The sequence below is a fragment of the Peromyscus maniculatus genome, chromosome 3 (genome assembly GCF_049852395.1).
Source record: "Peromyscus maniculatus bairdii isolate BWxNUB_F1_BW_parent chromosome 3, HU_Pman_BW_mat_3.1, whole genome shotgun sequence".
Classification (NCBI taxonomy): domain Eukaryota; kingdom Metazoa; phylum Chordata; class Mammalia; order Rodentia; family Cricetidae; genus Peromyscus; species Peromyscus maniculatus.
The window spans coordinates 3554946-3569771 of record NC_134854.1 but is presented as its reverse complement, the minus strand read 5'-3'; the positions used below and the strand labels follow the sequence as shown (position 1 = coordinate 3569771).

At 39.3% G+C, this 14826-nt stretch overlaps 1 protein-coding gene across 2 annotated transcripts in view; it reads right to left on the bottom strand.

Moving 5' to 3' along the window:
* Positions 1 to 243: 243 nt before the first annotated feature.
* Iqub (IQ motif and ubiquitin domain containing) overlaps positions 244 to 14826 on the bottom strand; it is a 70285-nt gene continuing 55702 nt past the window's right edge. For both annotated transcript variants that reach the window (XM_006988396.4, XM_076566144.1), the window contains exons 9-13: positions 13945 to 14115; positions 8889 to 9065; positions 5492 to 5740; positions 4706 to 4891; positions 244 to 951 (exon numbers count right to left, since the gene is read on the bottom strand). In XM_006988396.4, coding sequence (XP_006988458.1) covers positions 769 to 951; positions 4706 to 4891; positions 5492 to 5740; positions 8889 to 9065; positions 13945 to 14115 — 966 coding nt within the window. In that variant the 3' untranslated portion in view covers positions 244 to 768. The remainder of the gene's footprint in view (positions 952 to 4705; positions 4892 to 5491; positions 5741 to 8888; positions 9066 to 13944; positions 14116 to 14826) is intronic.

The window sequence follows — 14826 nt, the reverse complement described above, 5'->3', positions numbered from 1 at the left end:
CTCCTTTCCACTCTGTCTGGGTTCCCTGGCTTCTCCCTTCCCAAGTACCCTGGGGACTGTGGGGTAGATTCAGTATGTCTGTATCTGGCCCTGGACTCCAGTAATGTTCCTTCTGTTTCCAGGCATCATGTATGTCTTAGAACAGGTCCTTTTGCAAATAAACTCTTTTTGAATCATGCTATTTGGGGTGTGCCATCTCTGGATGCATCAGCACTTATCACATATTCCAGACAGATATAGAGCCAAGGTTATTGTTGAGTTTATTGAGAAGTAGGCTGACAGTTGATTTGATCAAGTTCATACTTTTTACAGAACTTCAACATTGCCCCACAGGAAGTCTCCTCCATAAATAACATTTCCACTGTTTGCCTTGTTTCATGGCATGTAATGCAGATTTTTTGTTTGTTACATTTTCTTTTCTTGGATTATGCAATTAAAAGGTAAAAATAGACAATAAAAGTAAAAAATTCCAAATACACTTATATCAAAATACAGGTATGTATAGAGAATAATTACACTCATAAAATATATGTTAAATGAACTATTTTCATTGAAACTTAAGCCAAGGTTTTGTTTGGCTGTTGAATACTAATCACCCAACAATGGTTCATGTATACAGATTTTTTTCTAGTCATATAGCTTAAAATACTGTGAATAAAACAAATACAAATGGAAATATAAAAGTGGTTCCCATATTACATGACCTCTGTATTAATCTCTTAGTAGAGAACAAAAATGCTCATCATCAGGTTGGTATTCCTGAACCTCCTAAGGTCGAGTCCCATGGGGTTCTATAATTTTAGGTGGCTTATCTGTGCAGTATTTACTTCTGATATCATCTACTTCCTCATCTTGAAGCATAAGTGAAGCAAGCATTGGAATCTGTGAAAAATAATTTTTAGCCAGGATATGCTTGTGCTTGATCTTGTGAATAAAAAGGCGTCCATACCCCTGAAAATAAAAGAAAATAAAATTCTATGGAATCCATCCATATATGTATATATTGCCAGATGAAACATGACCATGTCTTAGTAACTTGGCTTTATTATTTATTGAGTATCAGTTTATTCAACCTAGGATACATTTTTTTTCTCACTATGTCTCATCTTTTAGAGCTTAGTTCTTATGGTGCTTTAATGTAAAATCTACCAAGACTCTCTCTCTGTCTGTCTCTCTCTCTCTCTCACTCACTCACTCACTCACTCACTCTCTCTCTCTCTCTCTCAAGTCCAACCTACTGTTATTAATTCTATACTCTTTCTTTCCTCCATCTGAATATATAGTAGTTACCTGATGTGGAGTAGAATGTACCAGGTTTCTATGTTTTATTCCAGTAGCATGTAACAAGTGGCAAACTTGCATAGGCTTACATATACATACATTTGAACAAAGCTTACAGGAAAGCATTTTATGGTGATGTCTCAGAAAGACTCACGGATCAAGGAACTTTACACTTTTGCCATACCTGGTCAGTAGATTGATGAAGTTACCATCTTTCACTGTGAATCCATACGCATGAGGGGAAAAGCGAGAAGTCAGAGGAAGCTGAGGGAAAGGCTGGAGGACCTGAGTTTCTGAAAACATTTTGGAGACACCATCCTAGCTGGGAACTGCCACCCCAGCCTACTTGTTACATAAGAAAAACCCTGATTTGATTAAGTTATGGCACATTTGCTCACTCTCTTAATATAGTTGAATCCAAATGCAACCGAAACAATGAAAAATTATGTTCATTTCATTTCTTTGTTGTTTTTTCTTCTAGGCACTTTACACAGTATTTAGCACATCCAAAATAAGTTCTGGCTAAATAATAAATATCAGCTATTCTATTCAATGTTCGCAATCAGATGTCTGTTCACCCAATCACAATGCTGCCTATGTCTCCTTTAAATTTTGTGTTCTGAGAGTAAGACATTCTGCACTGTAGAACCTTTATAAGGGCAACCAGGAAAATCAAAGAAAGCCCTGAGAACAAGAAAGTGTGCAGTAGAAATAGCCTGGCTCACAGTGCTTTCATAGACACAGTTATTACCCAAAGTAACCAAGGCCAGACACTAAGTGGAGATCGTTTAGTGGCCTATTCATTTCCAAAACTTCACTAGGGTGAGACAGCCTCATCTCCTTGCTATAGATGAGAAAATGAGAGCACTAAAGCACTAACAAATGGGTCCAATCCTACTTGGTGAGGTCAGTGCAACTTCTGCTCTTTTTGCTAACTCTACATCTTTAGCCAATCTCAAATTTCATAATGCAAAGAGAGTAAGTATTCGTGTGCACAGCTTGACAGTGACAAAGACTGGAAAGAAACATAGTAGATGATTTTCAGTGAGTCACTGGCCCGACTTGAGCCAGTTTGCATGCTATGAGAGAGAGCTTAGTCCTCCTCACTCTGCCCTCTCAGAACAGAGTCCTTCTCCTCTGCCTCACTGCAAGGAACGGAGATAACTTTATATTTAGTGGTGGCGGTGATGGCAGCACACGGGGTGGGGGTTGATATGGTGTTAGGTTGTTATGGTGGTGATGGCAGCACACGGGGTGGGGGTTGTCATGGTGTTAGGTTGTTATGGTGGTGGTGGTGGTGATGGCAGCACACGGGGTGGGGGTTGTTAGGTGTTAGGTTGTTATGGTGGTGGTGGTGGTTGCTGTTTTGTGGCTGTGTTTGTTTCTTTGCTCTGTTTCTTATCGCTTCGGGGAAAACAGGTGTCTATATCTTTAAGAGGATTCTGGAAATGCTTTGATTTGCTGCAAAAACTTGAACTGTTCAAGATGGAATGGACAGTAACGCTTGCAGGACAGTGCAAACTGGGGGCCTTAGAGAGAGAGAAAGGCTTGGTGTTAGAGCGAGAGCCTCTGCTCCACTTGCAGAATTCAGAAGTACTGGTGCCCTGAGATTAGAAATGCTCCTGAATGGAACATTTAATTTGAGACTTCGGTGATTTGATTAGGTACACAAAGGAGTTGTGTGGATTAATTGAAGAAGAACCGGAATATCAGCTTTGGGAATGAATTTCAGTTTCATCGAGGGTCCTAGATGAAATGATATTGCTAGTATTGGCTGTGCTTCCAGCGATTAAATATTTATGAAGCAGCTTAGTTTACTAAATATAACATTTAACACAGCTTCAATTTCTTTCTGCCCTTTCTTTCAGTCCCTAGAGTGAATTTTTTCATAGCCCGGCTTCTTAGAACTCAAAAATTATTGGAAAAGGCTGAAATTGTAACGAGTTTCCTCTCCTTATATAATTCCCTGAACCTTCTGTTAAAACAAACAAACAAACGACAAGCAGCAGTGGCATCTTGGGACAGCACCGTTCACAATGGCTGCACTGGATGTCACTGCTCTGTCCTCCTTTAGCTGCACCTTGTGTGTCGAGTTAAAGGTACCGCAGTATAATAAACGGGGAGAGAATTGGGCCAGGTCCTGAGTTTGCACTTGCTGAGTGCAAATGGGGCCCTCCGGGAATGCTCCAAGAGCCCCTCGAGTTGATTCATCAGAACGCATTACAGATTTCATCCTGTAAGGCACTGAAATTAAGTAGCAGTAAAGTTTTGCAGTGCTTTCTCCACTCCGAGTTAGGTGGAAGCAAATGGGAGGATGGAATCTCGTCGGTATGACTGCTGTAGATCACAAAGTCGCAAATGAAATTGATTTAACAGTTGGGTACTTTTTTAGGCAGACTCCTGCTGATAAATCAAAGGACAAACTCTGGGTTTCATAATATGTATATATTGATAATAGGCATTATTCATTATACAGATTTATTTGGGGCCTTGTGTTTTTAACTTAACATGCAAAATTATAAATTTCCTCATGACATCTTCAGACAAGAATATCATATACTTGACTAATGTTCATACCATCTCTGTTCTTCTCCTCTTCTCTAGCTACTGCTGCCTCCTGCCCTCCCCACAAATAGTCTCTCTTCTACTTTTATGTGGTTTTTACTTTCAAACTTTAGATTTCATATGTAGAAGAAAACATGTGCTATTTGTCTTTTCATGTCTGACTTACTTTAACACTATGTTCTGAATAAAACTAAAACACACAACACAAATATATGTATATCCATTCATCAGCCTATTGGACCAATGTTAATTCCATATCTTGTCTGTGGTGAATAGTGCCATAGAAAAATTGTGTACAGGTCTCTGTCAGACTTAGATTCAGAAGTATCATAGCTGCTTCTGTAGTTCTGTAGAAATAGAACTACAACATATAGTAGTTCTATTTCTAGGATGTGAGGATTTCCATACTGATTTCCATAGTGGACGCACCCAGTTGACATTCCACCAGCTGTGGCCCCTACACCCTGGTCAAGAGTTATTCAACAAATACTTATTAAACTCCTGGTCTTCAACAGGTATTATTATAGGCACTAAAGGGATAGAAAGACATAAGTCAAATGAAGTCCTTCACAAAACTCGCTGTGAAATGAATGTGCTTGAACTTGTTAGAAGAGAGTAAGATGATGTTAGATGCTTGTATATTCAGGTCTCTCATCCTTACCCCAATAAACCTTAACTTTCTTTGAATTTTCACACCTGCAGCATACACCATCCACATGTTTTTCTATTGCCACCTCACATATGGGTCTTTTGATTCAACAGAAACTCTTCAGACAGTCATTTGGGTATATCAGAGGGCATTCAAAATGTCTGTTATAATCAATTGGCTGAATTAAAATTTCAGAGTCCAGCATCTTACCTGCTCAATACTTTGTAGCTTGAGATGAGCTACCCCTTCATCCTTGGTGAGAAGAATGCAGTTCCAGGGAGACCATTCCACATTCTTATCCCACCTGACCATGACCAGGTCATTGAGATCATCCCAGGCACTGAGGATGGACTGGGATGCCCAGATGTTCTCTGTCAAGTACTTAATATCTTGGAGCTACATGCCAAAATAAGTTTGAACAGTAATGTTATTTTCTTCTAAATAAGTGGTTTAAATACCATCATATTAATTGGGAAAACAATTAAATCATGTTGAATGAATGTTTAAAGGGGAACATCATTCAAAAGACTTTCCTCTCTTGTGCCACAGCCCAAACTTTGTCATCTTTCAACATCACCCACATGAAATCATGAAATATGCTATCAGACATCTCATTCTCTGACTGAGTGCCAGTCTCCTATAGCTCGCCATATATATATATATATATATATATATATATATATATATATATGTATTACATCCCCTATATACTCTACCATCCTTGCTATCATTCCTCTTAAACATCTGCCTTCTTTTCTAGGACATGATGTCTGATTTACCAGTGAATTTTAAGAGTGTAGCATAGAATTTAAATATCAAGAGCACATCTGTGCATGAAACTCAGGAATGCAATAGCTGTCTGCTTTAGGAAATCCTAAGTAATGTTTCCCAGACAAAACCATGTTCAAATGTGTTGAACTTCATATCAAGACAGCCCCGAGAAGACAACCTCTCTGCCTGGTACATTTCATGATTGGCATCCTCCACAGGTCATACCTGCATGAGGAAAGCAATCTGAGAGTCATCCCCATAATTGGCTTCTGAGTAGTAGAGCCGCTGAAGTAAACACTTGTACTTCAAAAACGACTCTCGTTTTTGAGTCTCATTCTCAAGGTTCACACAGTGTCGGCAGCGGTACACACGATGCGAGGTGGGTGACACAGAAAATTCCACAGAAGGCAAATACAACTGGCAACTGTGGCAAAAATAAATCTTATCGTAAAACTTCAGTGGGTCTTGAGGGACCTAAATAGAGAAAAAAAAAAGATGATGAAAATCTAAGCCACATACTAAACAGAAACACTGAGGACTGCTTAGAATTAAATTCTAAAATTGGTTACTTAAAAAGTCCTATTTTCCTTTTAACAGACTATTCTGTATAAGACTTAAATTCCAAGCAAGAATCATTTTCCTGACTAAAGTATTAAAAATCTGTGTTACTCTCCCACCCCTGGATAGATGATGGCAGAGTATTTAGAAAACCAAAGTACTGGCAGGCGGTGGTGGCGCACACCTTTAATCCCAGAACTTGGGAGGCTTGTCTATTACTAGGAACAAAGAATGTCTATCTGCACTCAGTGATCTCATTGGATATTATATTGAAAGTTGTTTCCTGCATGATGAGGAAGGGAAATAAATCGATTCAAGTGGAAGAGGCAGGGGGTAACGGTGATCTCCTTGCTGTTGACCTAAGAGCTTTGCAAAGGCTGGGTGACTGTCTTTTTGTCTGTAATGTTTCAGTGAGAAATCTACTGCCATCCTTATTTTTGTCCTACTGTATACAAGTTGCTGTTTCTCCCTGGCCACTGATGTGTTTGGTATCCTTTCCTCTGTTCCTTGCACTTCATGCAGGGAATATATAACAAATTCTCAAAATTTGACACAGAAAATACATAATCCAATCAAAACAAGGAGGTGGTAAAAGGTAGATGCAGGAGTTTCACCAAATGCATGTGCATGACAGATGAGTATATGAGAAGAGATGTAAAATTATTAGTTATTATGAGATACCACTATACATCTGGTTAGAATTTCCTAAATGAAAAGCTACTAACACCAAGCACTGATGAGGATGCCAAGTAGCTGTGAATATCTGTTGTTACTGTTTTTTTACTCTATACTCTTTTGGGGGCCCACCACCCAACTCCCAAATAAATCCTACATGAAGGCTTATTCTTAATTATAAAAGCTTGACCTTAGGTTGGCATGTTTCTTGCCAGCTTTTCTTAAATTATTCCATGCATCTTTTGCCTCTGTACTTTTCCTTTTCTATTCCGGTATAGCTTTATTTCTTACTCCATGGCTTGCTGTGTAGCTGGGTGGCTGATCCCTGGAGTCCTCCTCCTTCTCTAGCTACTTCTTCCTCTCCTCCCAGATTTCTCCTTCTATTTATTCTCTCTGCCTGCCAGCCCCACCTATCCATTCTCCTGCCTTGCTATTGACTGTTCAGCTCTTTATTAGACCATCAGGTGTTTTAGACAGGCACAGTAACACAGCTTCACAGAATTAAACAAATGCAACATAGACAAAAGTAACACATCTTAAAATAATATTCTACAATAAATCTCTATTACAAGAAGTGCTTCCTGGTACTGATCATATAGGTAAAAAGTTTAATAATCTCTCTTAATGGCAAAAAGACATTTAACCATGTGGCTGAACACCACCACCTGGTATTTAACCCCAAACCAATCAATTTATATCAGAATTATAATCGAGTATGTAGAGTGACTTTATTCATAAAATCCCTATGCTAACAAACTCCGACTTCCTATAACTGTGAAAGGATAAGAATAAAACTCCTGCATCTCTTAACTATATATTAGTTTTTTGAACTGTAACAACAAACTACTGATACATCAAAGCATGGGTGAATCTCAAATGTAATGAGTGGAATGAAGTCCATGTCATAAGACTTCGTGTGATTCATGATAGAATTATTCCATTTATATGACATTCTGGAATAAATAAAACTATCAAAATACAACACAGGTCAGCATTTACCAAAATTTGTTTAAGAGCTGATATCAGGGAAGTCTATGAGGAGTAAGTTTTATCTGGACTGTACTATTAGCTACATGACTTTATGTATTGCCAAAACTTACCTGAGTGAACTTTTATCAAGGAAAATTCAAAAGCAGTGGTATTGCTGTGGAATAATCCTTTCATACACTGTGAAGATTTGTCACTGTGATTGGTTTAATAAACAGGCTGACTGGCCAATAGCTGAACAGGATAAAGTTAGGCAAGAAAGCCAAACTGAGAATGATGGGGAGAAGAAGGGTGGAGTCAAGGGAGTTACCAGCCAAACGCAGAGGGAGCAGGAAATGAATGTGCCATGCTAATCAAGGTACTGCCATTTGGCAGAGCATGCAAAAGGAATATGGGTTAACGTAAAATGTAAGTGCTAGTTAGTACTAAGCTTGAGCTATTGGCCAAGCATATAATTAATATAAGTTTTTGTGTGTTTATTTGGGACCAGACAGTCAGAACAGAAAACTCTGCCTCTGTTTACATGATATAGAATTATGTAATGGTACAGAGTATCAAATTCTCTTACTATAGTGCTACAAATCTATAAAAACAAAAGGGAGCTAGCTTGGACAAATTAAAAATGAACTGAAGTAATACAATGGTAAACTTTTCCTCCAGTCTTTTGAACAGCAAAATTGTTTTCTAATTAATTAAATAGAATATGAACAGTAAGCATGTTGTTTTTCTAAATTTTTGTCTACATTTTGATAATTCTAAAAAAAAAATCCTACAACAATGACTCATTAGTGAAACTTCCCAATTTCCTGAAGTGTGTTAAGAAGCTTTGTAAGGAAATAATGAGGTATACATATCCTCCAGAAACATCATGATACTGGAGTGGGAAGACATGATTTAACTCAGCTACAAGCTCCACTTGGAGTTCTTCAGGCTGTTTTCATGGATCTGGTCACTGATACTTATGTTTGCATGCTTAAGGAAGACAGGCAAGATTCAAAAGAAGGATTTTAGTGGAAAGGCCAACTCTCTCTGAGGCCTCATGAGAGAGAGAAGGAGCTAGAGTTTAGTGTTTGAAAATGAATAGGAGTTGGCTGGAGCAAACAGAACACAGCATTGTGGGTGGGAGCCAAAGAAAGGGGTGTGAGAGATCACAGTGTCTTCAACACTACACCACACCCGGAAATTCAATTCAACTCTTAGAAAAAAATTCAAGGCTGAAAATTCATATGCAGAAGAGGTTAATGGGAAAGTTTAGTCTATCAACGTTAATAAATCCAGAGGTCTCACTGACTGGATGGTCTTGCTTAGATTTCTAGTAAAGCATAGAAGCAAACTTTGAATATCTTTCGATTAACAATATTACATCTTGGGATTTTGAAAATAAATACAGTAAGGAGAGTACCTTAAGGTATCTTGCAACTTCAGGATTAAACAGAGGTGTTTTGATATAGTGAAAAAAGAGTGTCGTAATTCTTTTTCTGAGTCCTTCAAGATTATGAGGTTTGACTCCTCTCATCATGAGGTCAACTTCTCTGTCAATCAACTCTAAGATTTCTTGGGTCAGTTTACATTCGTGTTCCTACACAAAACACAGAAGTACTCAGTATAATTATTTTAAATCACTATTTTGGAAATTACCACCCAAAACAAACTAGAATCCATGTTCCAAAACATTTTAAAAGGTGACAGGAGTAAAATTTGGTACAGCCAAGTGGAGACCAAATTAGCATTGAATAGTTGGCTTGATAATGTATAACTTATAACCTAGCAATTCTTTAAGTAAGTGTTTTAGAGAAATGTATCTAAAAAGCTGTTGTTTACAGTACCCAATAGTTAGAAACAACTAAATATTCACAAGCAAATTGAATAGATAAATAAATCATAGTTTACCAATACAATGGATTTATGGAAATGAGTAGACAATATGATAGCTGTAAATCTTAATGCTTAAATCCTATGAAGTCAGCAAAGTGAACCACATACAGACTGTTACATGCAGTGTAATTTTACTAAAGGTCAAAAGTAAAAACATTGAATTTTATATTTATATTTATATTCAATTTCCTGAAAAACAATTTTATTTTACATTGTGAAACCATAATAAAGTTACCTGTGCATTAAAAAAAAAAGTAAAAACATTGAAACAAATTATTTATAGGCTTGTACAGAGGAAGCAAAATCATTAAGAAAAAACAAAGAAAAGATGCCCAACAAAGATGTTGCCCATTGGTGATTACTTTAAGGACACAAAAGGATGTCTAAGAAGAGGAAAGAAATGGGCACAGAGGGGTGCAGAAGGGTGCAGAGGGGTGTGAAATGCATAGGTTAGCAAGGTTGGAATGCCATGATAACATTGCTAAACTATTTATCTATTTTCCACATGTCCATTTTATCATCCAACACTTTTTAGTAAAGTACTGAAACTGAGTAGTTAGAACAAGAAAACTTCAGGTAAGAGTTAAGGGCTTAGGACTCTAGTTATAAGCAGTGACACAGAGGTAAGTCCATCTCACTATCGGAGGAAACCGGATGGTACACAGTTTCTGTAGGGAAGACCAAGGGTAAACAGAGTAATTGTAGAACAACGTTTTTTCATACTTTTTTTAGATACTCAGTAAAATGAGTAAATTGAAATGAGTAAGTTGAAAGCAGTGGTGTCTCACCCTAGAAGCATTTTAGAAGGGCCTTGGAGAAATCTGAACAGAATTTCATTAATATGGCTTTCATATCTAAGGATCTAATTTAGCTTCTCTAAAATGGTGTCTAGACATTCTTACTCATATAGTCACATACTTATAATCAATCTCTTTGTTTCTCTCTGTGTCTGTCTGCCCCTCCCCCCTCTCTCTGTCTCACTCCCTTCCCTCCCTCCTCATGTGTGTGTGTGTCTGTCTGTCTGTCTGTCTGTCTGTCTCTGAAATTCTAAGTGATTACAGTGTATACTCAGGTTTAAAATTTATTGGTCTTTATACATTTAGTACATATTTGAGTAGACAGATGTACATATACATATACAAGTAGTTTATTTAAGGTTGTATTAAGTCAATAGAGTCAGAATTTGAGTTATGTTTACACCTTTATCTTTCTTCAAAATACTGTTAAATAAATTTCATCCAAATAGTTTAGTTTAAACAAATTCAGGCACATGCATCACCTTTAGAATTCATTTCTGGCCTCTTTAATTGACTAGGAACTGGTCCTACTTAGCAGGTAGGAGGATTCCCTACAAGTGGCCTCTCTTTCTCTCTTTGCCAATCTGGTCTTTCCATGATCCTCTAAAAACATCCTTATTTCTTGTCTCTCGCCTTTGCTTCTCTTTTGCTATCTATGGAGGTTTCCACCAAGGCTGTTTACAACACGAGCATCTTTGCAAAGGTAGCCCAGAGAAAAGCAGCCCATACCTCTGCTCTCCCAAAAGGCAGAGATACACAAAACCTGTGAGCCAATTACCTACCTCCGCAGTGTGTCGTAAGACCCTTGTGTGTTGGGGTTCTGATTTTTCTCAACCGAAGAGCTCTTTGTAGTTAAGGGATAAAGAACCTAAATGGGATACCTACAAGTTACGATCATAAGATTCTCATGCTTGTCATTAGTGTTTGGCTGGATGGAGTTAAGTACAGCCAGTATTTTTCCACTTGCCATTTTTAGTGAAACACTGATTTTTATTGAGATATCTATATGTACTTGCTTGAAACTGTGGGCCACATTGATGGCAAAACTGACTGACCACACAGTTATTCAATCCATCACTTACGTCCAAACTTTAATTCATTCATCTAGATGATCACTCACAAACAACTGATGGCACATTAAGGAAGAAGCTGCCAAGAACTTACCTTCAAGAACTCAAAACACAACTTAGAAACCAAACATTGCAGCTGAACTCCCTCGTGTAATTTCCCAGCAATTCCAATGATTTATGCCCAAGACTGCTTTCACTCTGAGCTGTCCAATGCAAGAGCACTGCTGGTTCTAGTGAGACTGGACCGCCTCCCTTTGGGCAAAGGGAGTGCGCTTCCCAGACACCGCGCGCGCGCGCGCGCGCGCGCGCACACACACACACACACACACACACACACACACACACACACACACACACAACTAAAGCACTGCTAGTTGTAGCATGTGGCAGATAGCAATTCTTCACTAATTCTCTCTCTCTCTCTCTCTCTCTCTCTCTCTCTCTCTCTCTCTCTCTCTCTCTCCCTCTCTCTCTCCCCTTCCTCCCTCACATCCCCCCCCTCCCCACCCCCCACCCCCCCCCCCGCCTCTCTCCTCGGATTGCCCACTTCTGAAGCACTGCCATCTTGGCTGAAGATAGTAACTACTATACTAACCCAAAATCCAGTCTTGCCCAAAGGCCTGGTGTCAAGTGTCCTCTCAGGGACATTCTGAATCAAATAACTAATCAATTGGGGAGGGGAGAAAGCCCCAGGATTTCCACGTAAATCAGGAGTAAATGGGGGGGGAAAAGCAAATGGATTGCTGGCCTAGGTCGTGCTCACAAAAGAGATACAGCAGGATCAGAGAGAGAGAGTCAGAGTTTATTAATCTCTTCTGTGATTATGTACTTGGAATGGAATATGCTGGAGTTGGCAGGCCTCCTTTGCTCGTACTACCTTGAGCTGTGAGGTTGTGTAACCAGGAAGACAACCTGGAAGCCGCTGAAACTGCCCTTGTGGGGTGGGGGGTGGGAGCATGGACGCGGACAGGGAAGCGACAGCCTCACTCCTCCGAGATATTTTGGTTCCTGTGCCTTAAACTTTGGGCAATTCAAGTTTAGAGGTCCTAATTCCGCAGTGAAAATTGCTTCCAGTAGAGGATACACTACTCCTGTGAGCTCTGACTAATCCTCCTCAAATCAGGAGATCTGGAGTGACCATCATATCCTTAGAGAGGTAACTGACTCTGATTTTCAAAAGACATGGAAGGTGTTATTGCCCCCTGGGGATAAGGACTCACGTGTTTGGCACTCAGGTCTAGGCATCTCCTGGTAAACACTTGATTTTGATTTTGAGAGAAGAGCACATCGCCCTGTAGTCTAGAGCTTTTAAGCCCCATGGACAGGAAGGTTGTGAACCCGTCAGTGTTAATCCAGGGTGAGGAAACATGAAAATGAATAGCAGAGGGGAAACGGGGGATTCTGCTGTGACCTTGATGCCTATAAATACAAGAGGGTCTGTACTTTTCTCATTAACCTCACTACTATAATTCCATTCAGGAAGAAAAAAAAAAAATCCATCCAAGTCGGAGGAACTGATCGCCAAGTAAGCAGATCCAAGCAGCAGCTGCCAGCGTTCTGTAGCCAGACTGGAAGCTCTCACTCGCCCCCTCCTGGTGAGTCATGGGAAGACACCCCTCAACTCAGTCAATTGGTGAGTGCTGCTTCCAGAGACCTCCTTAGTTTGCCAGGGCAAACTCACACCCTTAATTCTGTGAACAGCCCTGCCCCTTCCTCTGACACGGGCAAATCCTCAGGGCAGCCCCAGCTTCAAAGTCCTGGTGAAGCTGACGCGATTGCGCGCACTTGTCGTGTCCGAATGCTGCTGGGGCTTTCCTCTCCTGAGCACGAACATTTTTCCTGTCTACTTTCTGTATTCCAGCATGCCCGGGGAAACTGAACTCAAACCCTTCTCGGAGTCTATTTCTGGAGGAAACCTGACCCACGCGTGACATCCACTATCTAATTTTCATTTAAAAGCAGAAAATTAATCATTTGTAAGGGGGGAAAGGCAAACATACTTATATCGTTATGGCTTTACAATCGCAAAAAGCAGGGCATCTAGATGGCTCCCTGGGTAAGAGCACTTGGAATGCAACCCTGGTGGCCTGACTTCCATCTGTCCAACTCAGAGGAAGGAAGGAGAAAGCCAGTCCTGAAAATTATCTTGTGACCTCTAGTGTGCACTGTGACACACATGCACAAACACACACACACACACACACACACACACACACACACACTAAAATGGATAAAATTTGTAATGACTATGAACAACTTCTCATTGAAAACTGTCCCAAATGTAGACAACAATTGCTGTTTTTTAATTCCATTTTTAAAATAATGGCTTACATGGCTTCTATTATTTTTAAAATCATATACTTACATGGCTATATAAAGATGAATTTGCATTTGAATATACTATATTTACATTTTACTATGTCATCATAAAACATGTATGTAATTTTTGCAACACTGCAAGTCAGGCCCACAGCTTTGGGCATGATTTTCATCAACATAGACTTTGAGAGTGTTTAGTTAAGTATTAATTCAGAAGTCATATCTATCGCCAAATTTACCAAAATAACTTAGTTGTTTATACAATTTCACATATGCAAGCATGTATTAATCACTTTATAATTACTTAAAGAAACAGAACATGTGGACTCCAGTATCCAGCTGATCTTTTTATTGACGGTGACCTTGACTACAAACCTAAGAGAGACAGTCGACATACCTTCACAGTGTGCTTGAGCGTCAGGAGTATGTCCAGCCTTTCATCCTGAGAGAGGTCTCTCAGCATGACACACTTGTAGATGCTTTGCAGCTCTCTGGCTCTTAGAGTGAACTGTGTGTCCATTTCAATGATTTTGCCATCAGGGTTTCTCCAGGTCTTTGGAGCTGAACACTTGAAAATAACATTATTGTTGCAATTATAGTTAGAGACTGAAGATAATAATTTTGTCCCATCCACTAGAAATCTGTCTTAAGTCCTAACTAAAGGCATTATTAAAATTCAAGGAAGATAATCGAAGACTTTCTAGACCATGGAAAAGTAAAATATTTATTTATTTTTCCATTTATTCATCATTGATGAACTGCAGATTGAACTTGGTGCTTCTTAGATGCTAGGTAAGGACTCTACCATTGAGGTCTAAACTCACAGAGCTCTCGATTAAGACATTTTACTATGGGCTGAAGAGAGTGTGTACTGCTCTTACAGAGCCTGCTCTGTTCCTAGCACCCTTGCCAGGGAGGAGACAAAAAGACAGATCAAGACATTCTTGGACTCCACTGAACGAACATATCATGTAAGCAAGTCTGATGATTCCTTGGGGATGATAAATCCAAGTCTGATGATTCCTGGAAAGATGGCTCATGGGTTAGGCATGCTCACAGCTATTACAGAGGTGCCAGGTCATATAAGTCCCTGCTCACACATGGTACACATAGACTCGTGCATATAAACATATTGAAAAATTAAATCTCTTAAAGGCATTTAAAGATACCTCTGCAGCACAGGTGGCCACATCTGGTAGCCTTATAAAGATAATTAAAGAGTGGGAGAATAGACATTTGTTCAGTCTGCAGAAGGGAAAACATATCTCCAAGATTGAGA